General features: G+C 43.1%; 1 protein-coding gene across 1 annotated transcript in view; it reads right to left on the reverse strand.

Moving 5' to 3' along the window:
* The window catches only part of LOC132833293 (probable E3 ubiquitin-protein ligase HERC3), a gene marked incomplete at its 5' end in the record, with an annotated part of 53140 nt that overhangs the window by 10724 nt on the left and 26365 nt on the right, over window positions 1-16051 (reverse strand). The window contains 2 exons of the mRNA XM_060851458.1: window positions 232-398; window positions 6143-6153. Of these exons, the coding sequence (XP_060707441.1) occupies window positions 232-398; window positions 6143-6153 (178 nt within the window). The remainder of the gene's footprint in view (window positions 1-231; window positions 399-6142; window positions 6154-16051) is intronic.

Here is a 16051-nt window from a genome sequence, read left to right on the forward strand (position 1 = left end):
ATTAGTGAATTAAATAGGTTGCATTCAATGGTAGTCAGACCAATCATTATTTCACCATTACTGAATCTAACTTGGGATTTATTATTTGTATCTAATTTAAATCAACTGCCTTGGTGGGATTTAGAATCCAAGTCACAGCGCATCAGATAGAGATCTGGGTTATTAGTCTAATAGATGCCCCTATCTCCCTTTGTTGATCAATGCATGAGGAGATGTTTTGAATCCACTCACGTTCCCAGTGTTGGTGAGAGTTCCTTCAGATCTTCCAATGTTGGTGGCACACTGAGTAGTTTCTTGTACAAAGCCAATGGGAAGCGAACATTACAAATAAAGCCATTGGACACAGCAAGACCACAGAGAATTCCCACCAAATAAAATGCGTCATCCATTTCTGGTTCCTGTACATATTACAAAGAAAAGGAATGGAATTGTGAAATTCTTCCTTGCAAAGTCTTCACAATGCTTTTTAATCATATAATCAAGGTTTCAGTTGACATCACAAGAGAAATTTTCCCATCTATGTGCTTCCAAAGGAAAGCTTCACCTGCCAGCTAAGAGCTTACTGAAATTCTGACCTTCAATTTAGAATATGCCAAATTAATGCAATTTATTTTACCAGGCAATTTCTTTTGGATACAATATTAATTTGTTTAGAGGCCACAGCAGGAACACATAGTAAACAGGATTACACATTACATTAGCAAGAAACAGGCTCTCCTACTTCAGGGATCCAGAAAGTCATCTCTTTTTGTAATGATACACCAATTTGGCCGTGATGAAGAAATATCCTTTGGTCCCAATCCCAATATCAACAACTCTTCAACTAGGTGGTTTTTCAAAATTATTTAATTCACTCATGGGATGTGGGTATCTTGAGTGAGGCCAGCATTTATTGCCCATCCTTAGCTGCCCTTGAGAAGGTGGCAGTGAGCTGCATTCTCAAACCAGCAGAATGCCAACAGGGAGAGAGTTCCAGGATTTTGACCTGATGATACTGAAGCAACGGTGATTATTTCAGAGTTGTTGTAGCTGAAATACTTATTTTGCAACCAGTCACGGAAGCAGGAGAACCGATTGAGGGGCTTCTCTCTACGTTGTGGCACATTTCTGCTCAACACATCTGTCTTAAACATTATTCAGCATTCTCAACGATTTAATATTTAACCCTAAGTCTGAACCCCCAGAAAAGAAAAATTTCACTAATTGTACACTACAGGAGCCATTCATCATGAAAGCATTTTGGAAATCAGGATAGTAGAATCCTGACAATTCGGATACAGGCCATTAGCCCAACAGTGACCCTCCAAAGACCATCCCATCCAGACCCATTCCTCTACCCTATCCATGTAAACCTAACTAGGTAGCTAACCCACCTAGTCTGCACATTCTGAATGCTATGGGCAATTTAGCACTGCCAGTCCACCTAACTTGCACACCTTTGGACTGGGGGAGGAAACTAGAGCACCTGACAGAAATCCACACAGACACAGGAAGACTGTGCAAACTCCACATGGACAGTTGCCTGAGGGTGGAATTGAACCTGGATATCTGGCATTGTGAGACAGCAGTGCTAACCACTGAGCTACCGTGTCACCTCTCAAAACATGTATTCATACAGTTTACATTTATAAATTTAATGTCTCATTACATTTGCATTGACATGTTGTTAGTTGGAATGACACTGCAGCTGAATTGTCATAGTGGAGCAGTTTTTAAACATTATCTTTATTAAAAGTTATTTATTTATAATAAACTATTAATTTATGGGCAGAGGTGCTAAGGCTGGTAAGTATTTATTGTCCATCCCTGGTCAACATGAGAAGGCTAAGACTGGACATCTATAGTACAGGGACATCCTTAATTCTCAAATGGATAAATTACTCAGTTACCAATAAGAAACAAGATGCCCACGGTAGTAACAGGAACAATGTAAAAAGCAACATCCCTTGAATGGTTGTTTTTGCAGGAGCAGCAGGAGCAATGGCAGCAAGGACGAGGGGGTGCTAGGAAGGTAAATTTCCCTCTTAAAGACGTACCTCGTGAATAGGCGGAGTGAAGGCCCAAGAGGAGTGGACACGGACACAGGGATGGCTGAGCAAGTGAACTGATATATTTGGGCTGTGGCTAAACTCAAGACACCGCACGTATGTGGAGGGTTGGTAAGGGAGCAGATTGTGGAAAGGCGCAGAAGTAACAGGGTTGTTGTCATGGGTGACTTTAACTTCCCTAATATTGATTGAACCTACTCAGTTCAAATAGTTTGGATGGAGCAGTTTTTGGTCAGGTGTATCCAGGAAGGGTTGCTGACTCAATATGTGAATAAGCTGATTAGAGGGGAGGCCATATTGGATTTGGTGCTTGGCAATGAACCATGCCAGATCTCTCGTTGGGAGGACCATTTCAGTGATAGTGATCACAACTTCCTGACCTTTACTATACTCACTGACAGGGAAAGGAGCAGAGAGTATGGGAAAATATTTAATTGGGGGAGGGGGAATTACAATGCCATTAGGCAGGAACTGGGGTGCCTAAATTGGGAACAGATGTTCTCAGGAAAATGCGCAACAGAAATGTGGAGGTTGTTTAGGAAGCACTTGCGGATAGTGCCGGACAGATTTGTCCCACTGAGGCAAGGAAGGGATGGTAGGTTGAAAGAACCTTGGGTGACAGGGGATGTGGAACATCTGGTCAAGAGGAAGAAAGAAGCTCACTTAAGGTTGAGGAGACAAGGATCAGACAGGGCTCTAGAGGGTTACAAGGTAGCCAGGAGGGAACTGAAGAATGGACTTAGGAAAGCTAGAAGGGGACATGAAAAAGCTTTAGTGGGCAGGTTTAAGAAAAACCCCAAGGTGTTCCACACTTGTAGGAACAAGAGGATGGCCAGAGTGAGGGTAGGATGGATCAGGGATAGTGGAGGGAACTTGCACTTGGAGTTGGAGAGGTAGGGGAGGTTCTTAATGAATACTTTGCTTCAGTATTCACTGCTGAGGGGGATCTTGACATCTCTGAGGACAGTGAAAAACAGTCTGATATGCTCAGACAGGGTGATGTTAGGAAGGAGGATGTGCTGAAAAGTTTGAAAAACATAAGGATAGATAAACACCCTGGGCCAGACGGGATATATCCAAGGTTACCACAGGAAGCAAAGGAAGAAATTGCTGTGCCTTTGGCAATGATCTTTGTGTCCTCACTGTCCACTGGAGTGGTGCCAGAAGATTGGAGGGTGGCAAATGTTAGTCCTTTGTTCAAGAAAGGGAATAGGGATAACCTTGGGAATTACAGACTAGTCATTCTTATGCCAGTGATGGGCAAAGTATTGGAGAGGATTCTGAGAGACAGAATTTATGATTACGTGGAAAGCTATAGTTTGATTTGAGATAGTCAGCGATGCTTTGAGGGGGGCAGGTCATGTCTCACAAGCCTTACTGAATTCTTTGAGGATGTGACAAAACACATTGATGAAGGTCGAGCAGTCGTTTGATAAATTTCTCATGGTAGTTTCATTCAGAAAGTGAGGAGGCATGGAATTAAGGGAAATCTGGCTGTCTGGATACAGAATTGGCTGGCCCTTGAGGACAGAGGGTGGTGGTAGATGGAAAGCATTCAGTCTGGAGCTCAGTGAACAGTAGTATTCCAGAGGAATCCGTTCTAGGACCTCCGCTCCTTGTAGTTTTTATAAATGACTTGGATGACGAAGTGGAAGGGTGGGTTAGTACGTTTGTCAATGACATGATGGTTGGTGGAGTTGTGGATGTTTGGAGGGCTGCGTAGGTTGCAACGGGATATTGACAGGATGTAGAACTAGGCTGATAAGTGGCAGATGGAGTTCAACCTGGAAAAGTATGAAGTCATTCATTTTGGAGGGTAGAATTTGAATGCAGAATGTAGGGTTAAAGGCAGGATTTTTGGCAATGCGGAGGAACAGAGGGATCTTGGGGTCCGTGTCCATTGATCACTCAAAGTTGCCACCCAAGTTGTTAGGATTATTAAGAAGGCGTAGTATATGTTGGCTTTCATTAGCAGGGGGATTGAGTTTAGGAGCCGCGAGGTTATGCTGCAGCTCTATAGAGCCTTGGTTAGACTACACTTGGAATATTGCGTTCAGTTCTGATCGCCTCATTATAGGAAAGACTGGAAGCTTTTGAGAGGGTGCAGAGCAGATTTACCAGGATGCTGCCTGGACTGGAGAGCATGTCTTAAGAAAGGCTAAGGGAGCTAGGGCTTTTCACATTGGAACGAAGGAGGATGAGAGGTGACTTGATAGAGGTATGCAACATGTTGAGAGGCATAGTGGATAGCCAGAAACTTTTTACCATGTTCTATGTTCTAGGTCTTATTAACTGCATGACATGAAGGCATTGGTATCCATATTGTAAATCAAACTTTTGTCCATTAAAATTCACTTATCCTGTGTGTTAAACACACAAGAATAGACAACAAAAAGAATGGTTACTGTTATTTTTTGGATTTCTATTGCATACTTATCAGTCACACATTATAAGTCTTACCCTGTTAGGGAACCAAAGGAGCTCAGAAGATTTCTTGAGTTTGAATATCTGTTTGTTGTTATACAGTTCTTGAGTAAAGAGGGTGAAGAATTCCTGAGATACCCCAGGGCCGTAACATGGTTCACCTTTAAACCTGACCTGAAATGGCAAGAAGTTGATGCTCATGCATTCCAAAATATTTGAGAGCTTTATCTTTTGATAACCTTTGGTGTCCCCTTTCTCATTTCATACACTGTTGCTCATGAAATATGTTATATCACATTTCTTATGAATTATCAGCATATGAATCAAGTATGTGTTAGCATTGTTTCATTTCCTGAGTAATAACCACACCACTAGTGATATGGTTAAGAACTGAAAAGTCACCACACATTCAAAGTGCTAGTTGAATTCTCAAAGGATTGCAAATAGGGAATCAGCTAATTATATGCTGATATAGTATATTGTAAACCCTGGCCCTGAAGATCAAAAGGACCTTACAGCACACTCTAACCATGTGAGGAGTATAGTAGAAGATTTCTGAAAGAGGCTGGGACACTTACAAGCCAATCAGACCTCTGCTTCTATTTTACATAGAGTCATCGAGATGTACAGCATGGAAACAGACTCTTTGGTCCAACTCATCCATGCCGACCAGTTATCTTCACCTAATAGAGTCCCATTTGCCAGGACTTGACCCATATCCCTCCAAACCCTTCCTATTCATATATCCATCCAAATGCCTCTTAAAAGTTGCAATTGTACCAGCCTCCACCACCTCCTCTGGCAACTCATTCCATGCATACACCACACTGTGCGAAAAAGTTTCCCCTCAGGTCTCTTTTATATCTTTTCCCCTCTCACCCTAAACCTATGCCCTCTAGTTCTGGACTTCAAGCATCTGCATCAGAAGGTATGTGCCCATCAGATTGGAGAGGAGGAGTAGGCCCTTCAGTCCATCAGGTCTGCTCTGTCAGTGAGACCATGGCTGATCTGATCTTCCGTAACTCCACTTCCTCCTTTTCCACGTAACCTTTGATTTCCCTCATTTGATGAAACATCAGTCTGTAGCTGGTGACTGAAGGATGATGGTGCACTTGGAGCAGAAGCCTTGCCCTGGACTGCAGAAAATCATTTCCCCACAGCTGATCCAACTTATGGGTTTCCCAAATTCCCATCATTTTTGTAAAAATATTGACCAAAAATAGAGACTTGAAAATGCAGTCAGAGTTTCACCTTTTGACTTCATGTGCAAAGGATATGGACTAATTTGTAAAAAAAAACTATTTTGATGCTGAGTTGACAATTAGGTTTGTACAACTACTTCACAAGTCAAACAAAAAATCACCACTTATTGATAGGTGTAGTCCCGTACCTCAACAGCAGTGTAATAAGCAGCTGATTGAATCCTTCTTAATTCTTGCAGTCCATCCTGAAAAATTGACATCCTCGAAACGCAGAGGCCTAGTATTGGTTGACAGATCTGTTGAAACAATTTTTTTTTGCATTGAAGGAAACTATTATAGTTTGTAAATGTCCAGAGAGAGAGAGAGAGAGAGAGAATCCAAAACATAGTCTTGAGCCTGAAAGTAACATACATCATTACTAAATGGCTGAGAGACTAACCACCAGCTGTTACCGATATCTACACTCACCATATGGAAAACTGAAACCAAAGTAAATCAATTTACTGAATCACTCAGAAGAAATTACCAACAAGATTGCATGTTTTGGAATTTGTACTTTAACATGAATCAAGTCCCATGTGAATTAACAAGAAAATGATACTTAAAACAGAAGGTACATTTCAGGTTAAAACAGTCACTGAAGAACCACAAGCAGTTGCATCGTTCCTGTTGCCACAGATACATGGCATTGCGTTGTCATAAAGTTCTACTACATCCTGTTCATTGTTTACACACAGTGGTATCTGACAATAAACTTCACTTTCAGGTTTTGCAGGTACACCTACTGCCAGCGAAGCATGCTTCTCTGAATCCTCTCTCCCTCGAGTCATGGCAGCCCCGATACTGTTGCTTTCCAGAGTTTATTTTCAACACCCCAGCTTATCTTTGGAAAACACTTATTAACTCTAAGCCATGCATAAAGCTTTCCAGGTTACAGACCTTTTTTAGCTAGTTCTAAAAGACAATTTGCCCATAAGATACAGGAGCAGAAGTAGGCCATTCAGCCTAATGGTTTAGGCTGTTATTTAACCATGTATGATTCATTTCTCAAGCCCATTCTCCTGCCTTAATAATCAAGAACCTATCTCCAAATTAAATACATTCAATGACTCAGCATTCACAGCATTCTGTGGCAATGAGTACCACAGGCTCACCACCCTCGGGCTGAAGAAATTCCTCCTCATTCCAGTCCTAAAAGGTCACCCCTTTATTCTGAGGCAGCGCCCTCTGGCCCTAGTCTCTCTACACCTCCACTCTATCCAGGCCTTTCAGTATTGTGTACATTTCTATGAGATTCCATCTCATTCTTCTAAACTCCATTGAGTACAGATCCAGAGACTTCAACCATCCCTCTTATGACAAGCTCTTCATACCAATCATCATTCTTGTAAACCTCCTCCAAGGCTAGAATATCTTTTCTGAAATACAAAGACCAGAACTGCTCTCAATGTTCCAAACGCAGAGCCTTACACAGCCTCAGAATTACATTTCTGCTCTTCTATTTCTCTTGAAATAAATGCCAAAATTGTATTTGCCTTCCCAACTGCCAATTGAACTTGCATGCTAACCTTAACAAAATCCTGAATAAGGACTCCCAAGTTTCTTAGTGCTCAGATTTTTGAAGCCTTATGCCATTTGGAAAATAGTCCGCATCTCTATTCTTCTGACTAAAGTGGGTAACCACACTTTTCTAGATTGTATTACATATGCCTTTCCTTTACCTACTCTCCTGGCCTGTCCAAATCCTTCTGCAGCCTCTTTGCTTCCTTAACACTACCTATCCCTCTGCCTATCTTTGTGTCATCTATAAACGTAGTTCCTTCGTTAATGTATAATGTGAATAGTTGTGCTCCCAATACAAAACCCTGCAGAACTCCACTAATCATCGGCTGTCTTCCTTATATCTACTCTCTGCTTTCTGCCAGTCAGCCAATCCTCTATCCATGTCAGTACCTTGCTTCTAACACTATGGGCTTGTATCCTATTTAGCAGTCTCCTGCACAGCACCATGTCAAAGACCTTTTGGAAAGCCAAATAGATCACATCCAATGGCACTCCATTGTCTAACTTGTGCATTAACCTCCTCAATCTCATCCTTATTAATGGATGCTAAAATCATACCAATAACTGAGGTCAGGCTAACCAGCTAATAGTTCCTATGTTTTGCCTCCCTCCCTTCTTAAACATTGTTGTTACATTAGCGATTTTCCAGGTCATGTGACACTCTGCACTTCCAGCAATTCCTTAAAGATCACCACCAATGCCTCTATAATCCCCTCAGCTATCTCCTTCAGAATTCTAGGGTACAGTCCACCTGGTGCGGATGATTGATGCAGCTCAGACCTTTTCAGCCTTCTCAGTATCTTCTCCTTCGTGATAGCGTTCACCTCAGCCGCGGAACTCTCTTGAAGTTCTGGTTTGCTGTTAGTGTCTTTCACTAAGAAAACTGATGCAAAGTACCTATTCAGTTCACCCACCCTTTGTTCCCCCATTACTACTTCTCCAGCCTCATTTTTCAGCGGGCCAGTGTCCAGTCTCACTTACCTTGTGTTCTACTTTTAGGTTACTGGCTAGCTTTCTCTCATTTTGCATCTTCCGCCGCCTTATTGTTTTTTATGTTATCCTCTGCTGTTTTTGAAAGGCTTCCCAATAATCTCTGCCACATTGTAGGCTTTTCCATTTGTTTTTAGGCTAGCCCTGATTTCCCTGTTCTGTCATTGCTGCCTTGTCCTCCTCTTACTATGTTTATTCTTCCTGGAGATGATTTTCTGCTGTGCGTCCTGAATTACTCCCAGAAAACCCTGCCAGCCCTCCCTCATTGTAGTTACTTTTCCTCAACAGCAAGACTGTTACATCTGATTCCAGCATCTCCCTCTCAGACTGCAGGCGAATTCTATCATATTATGGTCACTGCACTCTAGAAATTCCTTCACCTTAAATTCCCTAATCAAGTCTGCTTTATTACACATCGTCAAATCCAGACTTGCCCGCTACCTATTGGGCTCTACCACAAGCTGCCCTCAAAACCATCTCCTAGACGTCCTTTACTTGAGATTCTCTGCCAACCTGATTTTCTCAGTCCACCTGCATATTGACAGCCCCCAGGATGATTGTAATAGTGCCTTTCTTGTAGACCTTTTCTATCTCCCGATTTATTTGCTTCCTCACATCCTGACTACTGCTAGGAGGCCTGAACCCAACTCCACTCAGGGTGTTTTCCCTTTGCATTCCTCAACTCTACTCAGAGATTCTACGCCTTCTGACTCCATATTACTTCTTATCAATTTGATTTCATTTCTTACTAACAAAGGAACTGCACCACCATCTGCTAGTCCTTTCAATAGGATGTGTATCCTTGGATATTTAGTTCCCAGCCTGGATCCCTCTGTACCCATATTTCTATAATACCCAAAACATCGAACCTACCAATTTCAATCTGCACTACAAGCTCATTTACCTTGTTTCATATACTGCATGCATTTAAGTACAGCAGCCTCAGTCCTGCATTGATTGCTCCTCTTAATTGTTTTGCTGTACCTGAAGTTAGATTCCTGACCCTTTCCATACTCTCTATCCTACTACTGGTTCTGGAAACTTTAATAGCCTCTGCTGAGCCTTCCCTGTCTAACTTTTTCCCTAATTTTCCATGCAACTGAACCAATCAGTTCCCCCTATTCCTCCCCACACCCCCACTCCAACCCCCCAAATAAAACCGATCCACAGCACTAGTTATGTGACTTGCCAGGACTGTGGTCCTACTATGATTCAGTTGGAGTCTGTCCCATCAGAACAGCTCCCTCCTTCGCATCAGTGCTGTCCCATGAATTCAAACTCGTTTCTCCCATTCCAACCTTTAAGCCATGTGTTTACCTCTTTAATCTTGTTGACCCTGTTGTCAATGTGCTCAGAGCTCAGGCAGTAATCCAGCGATTATTACGTTTTTGATTCTGCTTTTCAATTTAGCCACAAGCTGCTCATATTCTTTCAGCAAAGCCTCTTTCCACTTTCTACCGATATCATTGGTACCTAAGTCGACCATAACAACTGGATCTTTCCCCTCCCACCTCAAATACCTCTGCAACCCAGATGAGATATCCTGAACCCAAGTATGAGGCGGGCAACGCAGCCTTCGGAACTCTCGAGTCTGGCCACAGAGAGTTCACACATTACCTCCAAGAACTCCGGTCGCTGTTTCTGCTAAACAGAGAAATAGACCTCTTCCTGAGAAGAACTTTCTCTTGACATGAATTTTCTATGTTCCTCTTTTTATCTCTATATGCATACTTTCCCTTTGTGTTTACATCTGCATACTGATCACCTCCACCCTCCAGCTCCTCAAAGAGGCAATCCTGCTTCTGTCATAACTTACTTCCTTTTATGCCTAATTGAAAAGGCAGCTTGTGGGTCCTGAAGATACATATATCAGCAAATGCCAGTGCCTCACCCACCAACCCGACTGAAGATATCAGTAACCAAGGGCACCACTAAAATTGATCAATCTCCATACAGGTGATGAAAACTTAGTGAACAGTGAGAGCTTCTCTCTTGCAACTTGTAACACAACATTGAAGACGGTGATAAAACACACCTCAGTTCATACATTTATAATTACCCAATGACTAGCATACATGTTACAAAACACAAGATAATACGTACATTTTGTTTAAGTATTATGGATTCCAGATTCAATAATTCAAGTTTTGTTTCCAAATCAAAGATGCAAGGATACGGAACTAATTGTTGTAGAACCTATGAAAGAAATAAACAAATACTGTAAGTTCATGAAACCCAGTGACACATTTATATATTATTCCTAAAGTAATAAATGATTTCTAAGCAAAATACACCCAACACAACTTAAGAATTTCCATTGATGTTGTCTTACTGCTCCAGTTCGCCGTTCATTTATGAATGTGGAACGATGCAAATATATGATTTCCATAAATAGCTGTCTCTGAAGAGCTGGCAGATAGCAATGCCCCAAAGTAAAATTGGGGAATTTATTGTGACAGGATGAAAAAGCTTCCATTCTGAGCAATAGCTTGATGGTGCTCAAAATTTCTCAAGATTGTGTTGAAATACATCAGGGGTTCTGACAGCCACTGTAACCAAATTTACTTGAAAGACCAAGTATGGGGATCTTCAGTGTTTTAAAAAATGTTTCAGTTTCGAGCAACCGAGATGATACTTGGTAAATGGGAACTGCTAGGAATTCAGGTTACAGCTGTGGAAGTAATAAGTCACGGCAAATGAAACTCAACAAATGGGAGAATCTGACACAGACTCAGAAAGAGGGAAGACTCAGATGGTTAATGCTGCAGATGTCAGGATTGCTCTCAATAGTCCCTCACTTTAACTTCGGTGTATCTCAGAGTTTGATCAACCGGTGAAGCTAGTGGTTTCATGTCACTACAATGCAGCAGCAACAGGAGTGGTGTTCACCACAAACAGAGTATTGCCAACAAGGCAGAAAGACATGCTGTAGGTTATATGTCCAAAAGACTGGTGGATCCTATTGAGCAGCTTGAGCCTCCAGCTGTTTGCAATCAGCAAGTGTGGGATCGTGTTCAAATAATGACCAGAATCAGTGAGTGGCAAAAATAGCCTCTTATTCAGTGGCACAGCACAAGTTTGAGGTGGCAATAGAATCCTGAAATACAGTTCTTACGTACATTAAAATTCCATTACTATGGTGTAACATTTTTTATCTGTAGTACATAAAGGTTTGAGGGGCTTCTGTCCTGGGAGACAGGAGATGGGTTAAAACATGCGCTAAGTGCTGGCTGCTACTTTTGAAGGGACTAAGAGTGTCTGCCTGGTCTGTTTGCATAATTAAGAGGCGTTGGTCCTTTTGTCTTTTAAGTTAGTAAATGCAAGCAAAAAATACTAGGCCTATATGCTCTAAAGAAGTTAGAAGTTGTCCCTGTACTTAAGAATAAAGGATATTAAAGGGATTACCACAGCTGGGTTGTGAGATTTGTTTACTTTTGCTGGTGCAGGTTCATAGCTCCTTGACAGTGCAGTCGCAGGTAGATAGGATGGTGAAGAAGGCGTTTCGTATGCTTTCCTTTATTGGTCAGAGTATGGAGTACAGGAGTTAGGAGGTCATGTTGTGGCTATACAGGACATTGGTTAGGCCATTGTTGGAATATTGCGTGCAATTCTGGTCTCCTTCCTATCAGAAAGATGTTGTGAAACTTGAAAGGATTCAGAAAAGATTTACAAGGATGTTGCCAGGGTTGGAGGATTTGTGCTATAGGGAGAGGCTGAACAGGTTGGGGCTGTTTTCTTTGGAGCGTCGGAGGCTGAGGGGTGACCTTATAGAGGTTTACAAAATTATGAGGGTCATGGATAGAGTAAGTAGACAAAGTCTTTTCATTGGGGTCAGGGAGTCCAGAACTAGAGGGCATAGGTTTAAGGTGAGAGGGGATAGATATAAAAGAGACCATTGGGGGGACATTTTCATACAGAGGATGATACGTGTATGGAATGAGCTGCCAGAGGAAGCGGTGGAGGCTGGTACAATTGCAACATTTAAGAGGCATTTGGATGAGTCTGTGAATAGGAAGGGTTTGGAGGGATATGGGCCGGGTGCTAGCAGATGGGACTAGATTGGGTTGGGATATCTGTTGGCATTGACGGGTTGGACTGAAGGGTCTGTTCCCATGCTGTACATCTCTATGACTCTATAACTCTATGCAATTTCATGGAAGCACTGTTTTGTCAGTTTGTTTCTTAAAGGGATAATGGCCCAGTTAAAAAGGATTTAACGGGTACTTACTAATTGGAGAATTTATTCAGGTCCAGGAGATGTTTCATAAGGGCTGATTAATATTATACTGTTTCATGGAGACTTGATGGGGATGGTATTGTTCTGTATGCTGTGCTTATTCAGGAGGTAGCAAAGGCTGATAAGATGTGAAAATGCCGTAATGGGTTTGAGAGGGTTGTTTTGATTAGAAAGGGTTATTTTAAATTTGGATAGTAAAATATACTACCGAACCACAGCTTTATAAGTGAATGAATGACAGGTAAATAACAGACTTATGAATGAATGAATAGGAACCCAGTATTAATGAATATAGTGAGCTGGTGAGTGAGTTAATAAAGATAACCGATAACACAATATCTCACACAAGGTACCGAACAAACCCAACAGCGTGTGCTTGCAAAACTTGCAATAAAATGTTTCATGTTAGATTCGCTTCTGCAATTGGAAAATATTTGCTGAATAACCCTGAATGAATGAGAAATACCTGACAAACTATTTAGGATTACCTGCCGGATGCACAATGTAGGGCACTTGTGTGTATTAGAAGCTACAACTATCGATTCACAAGGCCTTATTCAGAGTCATAGAGATGTACAGCATGGAAACAGACCCTTCGGTCCAACACGTCCATGCCGACCATATATCACAAACTAATCTAGTCCCACCTGTCAGCACCTGCCCACATCCTCCAAACCCTTCCTATTCATGTACCCATCCAGGTGCCTTTTAAATGTTGCAATTGTACCAGCCTTCACCACTTCCTCTGGCAGCTCATTCCATACACATACTTTACAGTCAGAAAAAACAAGTAGAACACTATGCCACTTTCTACCAAAGACAGCAATTCATTGGTTAATTTCTCAGACAATGAACTGATGAGTAAAAATCAACTATTTTGGTTTAAAATGTAATAAAACCAGCTGTTAACAATCAATCTGCCTTAATGGGTTCATACTCTGTGGCAACTCCTCCACAAATCACAGTCCACTTGCCATCTCATCAGCACTCTCCACTTATATCGTGGAAATGTTGGTTTTCCCTTGAATTTGCATTCTTGGGCAGTGTCCTGATAAGTACAAGATGAAAAGCTTCACAAGAAGTGTCTATTTTCAAAAACACTGAAGATGGTATTAGTGACTCATTAAGAATCAGATGGCACTCTGAATTATGTTTTCGAAGACCTGCTGATACAGCCTCGAATCAGACTAGTGGTTTAAGGATCGAGAGGTTTTCTAGTTTGATACTGTAGTGCTGAGTACGGCTCTGAGCTGTCAGAATGTTAGGACTGGCATAACTCGCCTGCGGCTTCTTCTGTGAATCAAAATTTGCAAAGCCACACAATCAACAGAATCACTTTTCTTTGTTGGCCTTATCTCAGCCTGTTGTCATCTTGTACAGCTCAATCAAATAGAGTCAGAGATGTACAGCATGGAAACAGACCCTTCTGTCTAACGCATCCATGCTGACCAGATATTTCAACCCAATCTAGTCCCACCTGCCAGCACCCGGCCCATATGCCTCCAAACCCTTCCTATCATATACCCATCCAAATACCTCTTAAATGTTGCAATTGTACCAGCCTCCACCACTTCCTCTGGCAGCTCATTCCATACACGTACCACCCTCTGTGAGTAAAAGTTGCCCCTTAGGTCTCTTTTATATCTTTCCCCTCTCACACTAAATCTATGCCCTCTAGTTCTGCACTCCCCGACCCCAGGGAAAAGACTTTGTCTATTTACCCTATCCGTGTCCCTCAATTTTGTAAACCTCTAGAAGGTCACCCCTCAATCTCCAACGCTCCAGGGAAAACAGCCCCAGCCTGTTTAGTCTCTCCCTATAGCTCAAATCCTCCAACCCTGGCAACATCTTTGTAAATCATTTCTGAACCCTTTCAAGTTTCACAACATCTTTCCGATAGGAAGGAGACCAGAACTGCACGCAATATTCCAACAGTGGCCTGACCAATGTCCTGGGCAAAAGTGAGGACTGTAGATGCTGGAAATGAGAGTTTAGATCAGAGTGGTGCTGGAAAAGCACAGCAGGTTAAGCAGCATCCGAGGAGCAGGAAAATTGACATTTCGGGCAAAAGCCCTTCATCAGGAAGAGAGGCAAGAAACCTCCGAGGGTGGAGAGATAAATTGGGGGTGCTGGGGAGAAGGTAGCAAAAGGTACAATAGGTGAATTGGGGTGGGGATGGAGGTGCTAGCTCAGAGAGGATGGTGGAGTGGATAATTGGGAAGGAAGATATGCAGGTGGGACAGGTCATGGGGACAGTGCTGAGCTGGAAGGTTAGAACTGGGGTAAGGTGGGGGGAGGGGGAATGAGGAAACTGGTGAAGTCCACATTGATGCCCTGGGGTTGAAGAGTTGCGAAGCAGAAGATAAGGCATTCTTCCTCCAGACGTCAGGTGGTGAGGGAGCAGTGGTGGAGGAAGCCCAGGACCTGCATGTCCTCAGCAGAGTGGGACGGGGAGTTGAAATGTTGGGCCACAGGCCGGTGTGGTTGATTGGTGCGGATGTCCCGGAGATGTTCCCTAAAGCACTCTGCTAGGAGGCGTCCAGTCTCCCCAATGTAGAGGAGACTGCATCGGGTGCAATGGATACAATAAATGATATTGGTGGATGTGCAGGTAAAACTTTCATGGATGTGGAAGCCTCATTTGGGGCCTTGGATGGAGGTGAGGGAGGAGGTGTGGGTGCAGGTTTTGCAATTCCTGCAGTGGCAGGGGAGGGTGCCATGACGGGAGGGTGGTTTCTTGGGGGGCGTGGACCTGACCAGGTAGTCACGGAGGGAATGGTCTTTGCGGAAGGCGGAAATGGTGGGGAGGGAAATAGATCTCTGGTGCGGGATCTGTTTGGAGGTAGTGGAAATGTCGGTGGATGATGCGGTTTATGCGAAGGTTGGTATGGTGGAAGGTGAGCACTGGGAGAGGTTCTGTCCTTGTTACGGTTGGAGGGGTGGGGTCTGAGGGCAGAGGTGTGGGATGTGGATGAGATGCGTTGGAGGGCATCTTCAACCATGTGAGAAGGGAAATTCCAGTCTCTAAAGAAGGAAGCCATCTGGTGTGTTCTGTGGTGGAACTGGTCCTCCTGGGAACAGATGAGGCGGAGGAATTGGAAATACGGGATGGCATTTTTGCAAGAGGTAGGGTGGAAAGAGGTGTAATCCAGGTAGCTGTGGGAGTTGGTGGGTTTGTAAAAAATGTCAGTGTCAAGTCGGTCATCATTAATGGAGATGGAGAGGTCCAGGAAGAGGAGGGAGGTGTCAGAGATGGTCCAGGTGAATTTAAGATTGGGGTGGAATGTGTTGGTGAAGTTGATGAACTGCTCAACCTCCTCGCTGTAGCACGAGGTGGCGCCAATGCAGTCATTAATGTAGCGGAGGAAGAGGTGGGGAGTGGTGTCAGTGTAACTACGGAAGATGGACTGTTCTACGTAGCCAACAAAGAGACAGGCATAGCTGGGGCCCATACGGGTGCCCGTGGCTACCCCTCTGACCTATCACCTCCATTTCCATCCTCACCCCCATTCACCTATTGTACTCTTTGCTACCTTCTCCCCAGCACACACCCCCATCCCACCCCTCTCCCCAAAGCACCCATTTAT

The sequence above is a fragment of the Hemiscyllium ocellatum genome, chromosome 36 (assembly GCF_020745735.1).
Source record: "Hemiscyllium ocellatum isolate sHemOce1 chromosome 36, sHemOce1.pat.X.cur, whole genome shotgun sequence".
Lineage (NCBI taxonomy): Eukaryota > Metazoa > Chordata > Chondrichthyes > Orectolobiformes > Hemiscylliidae > Hemiscyllium > Hemiscyllium ocellatum.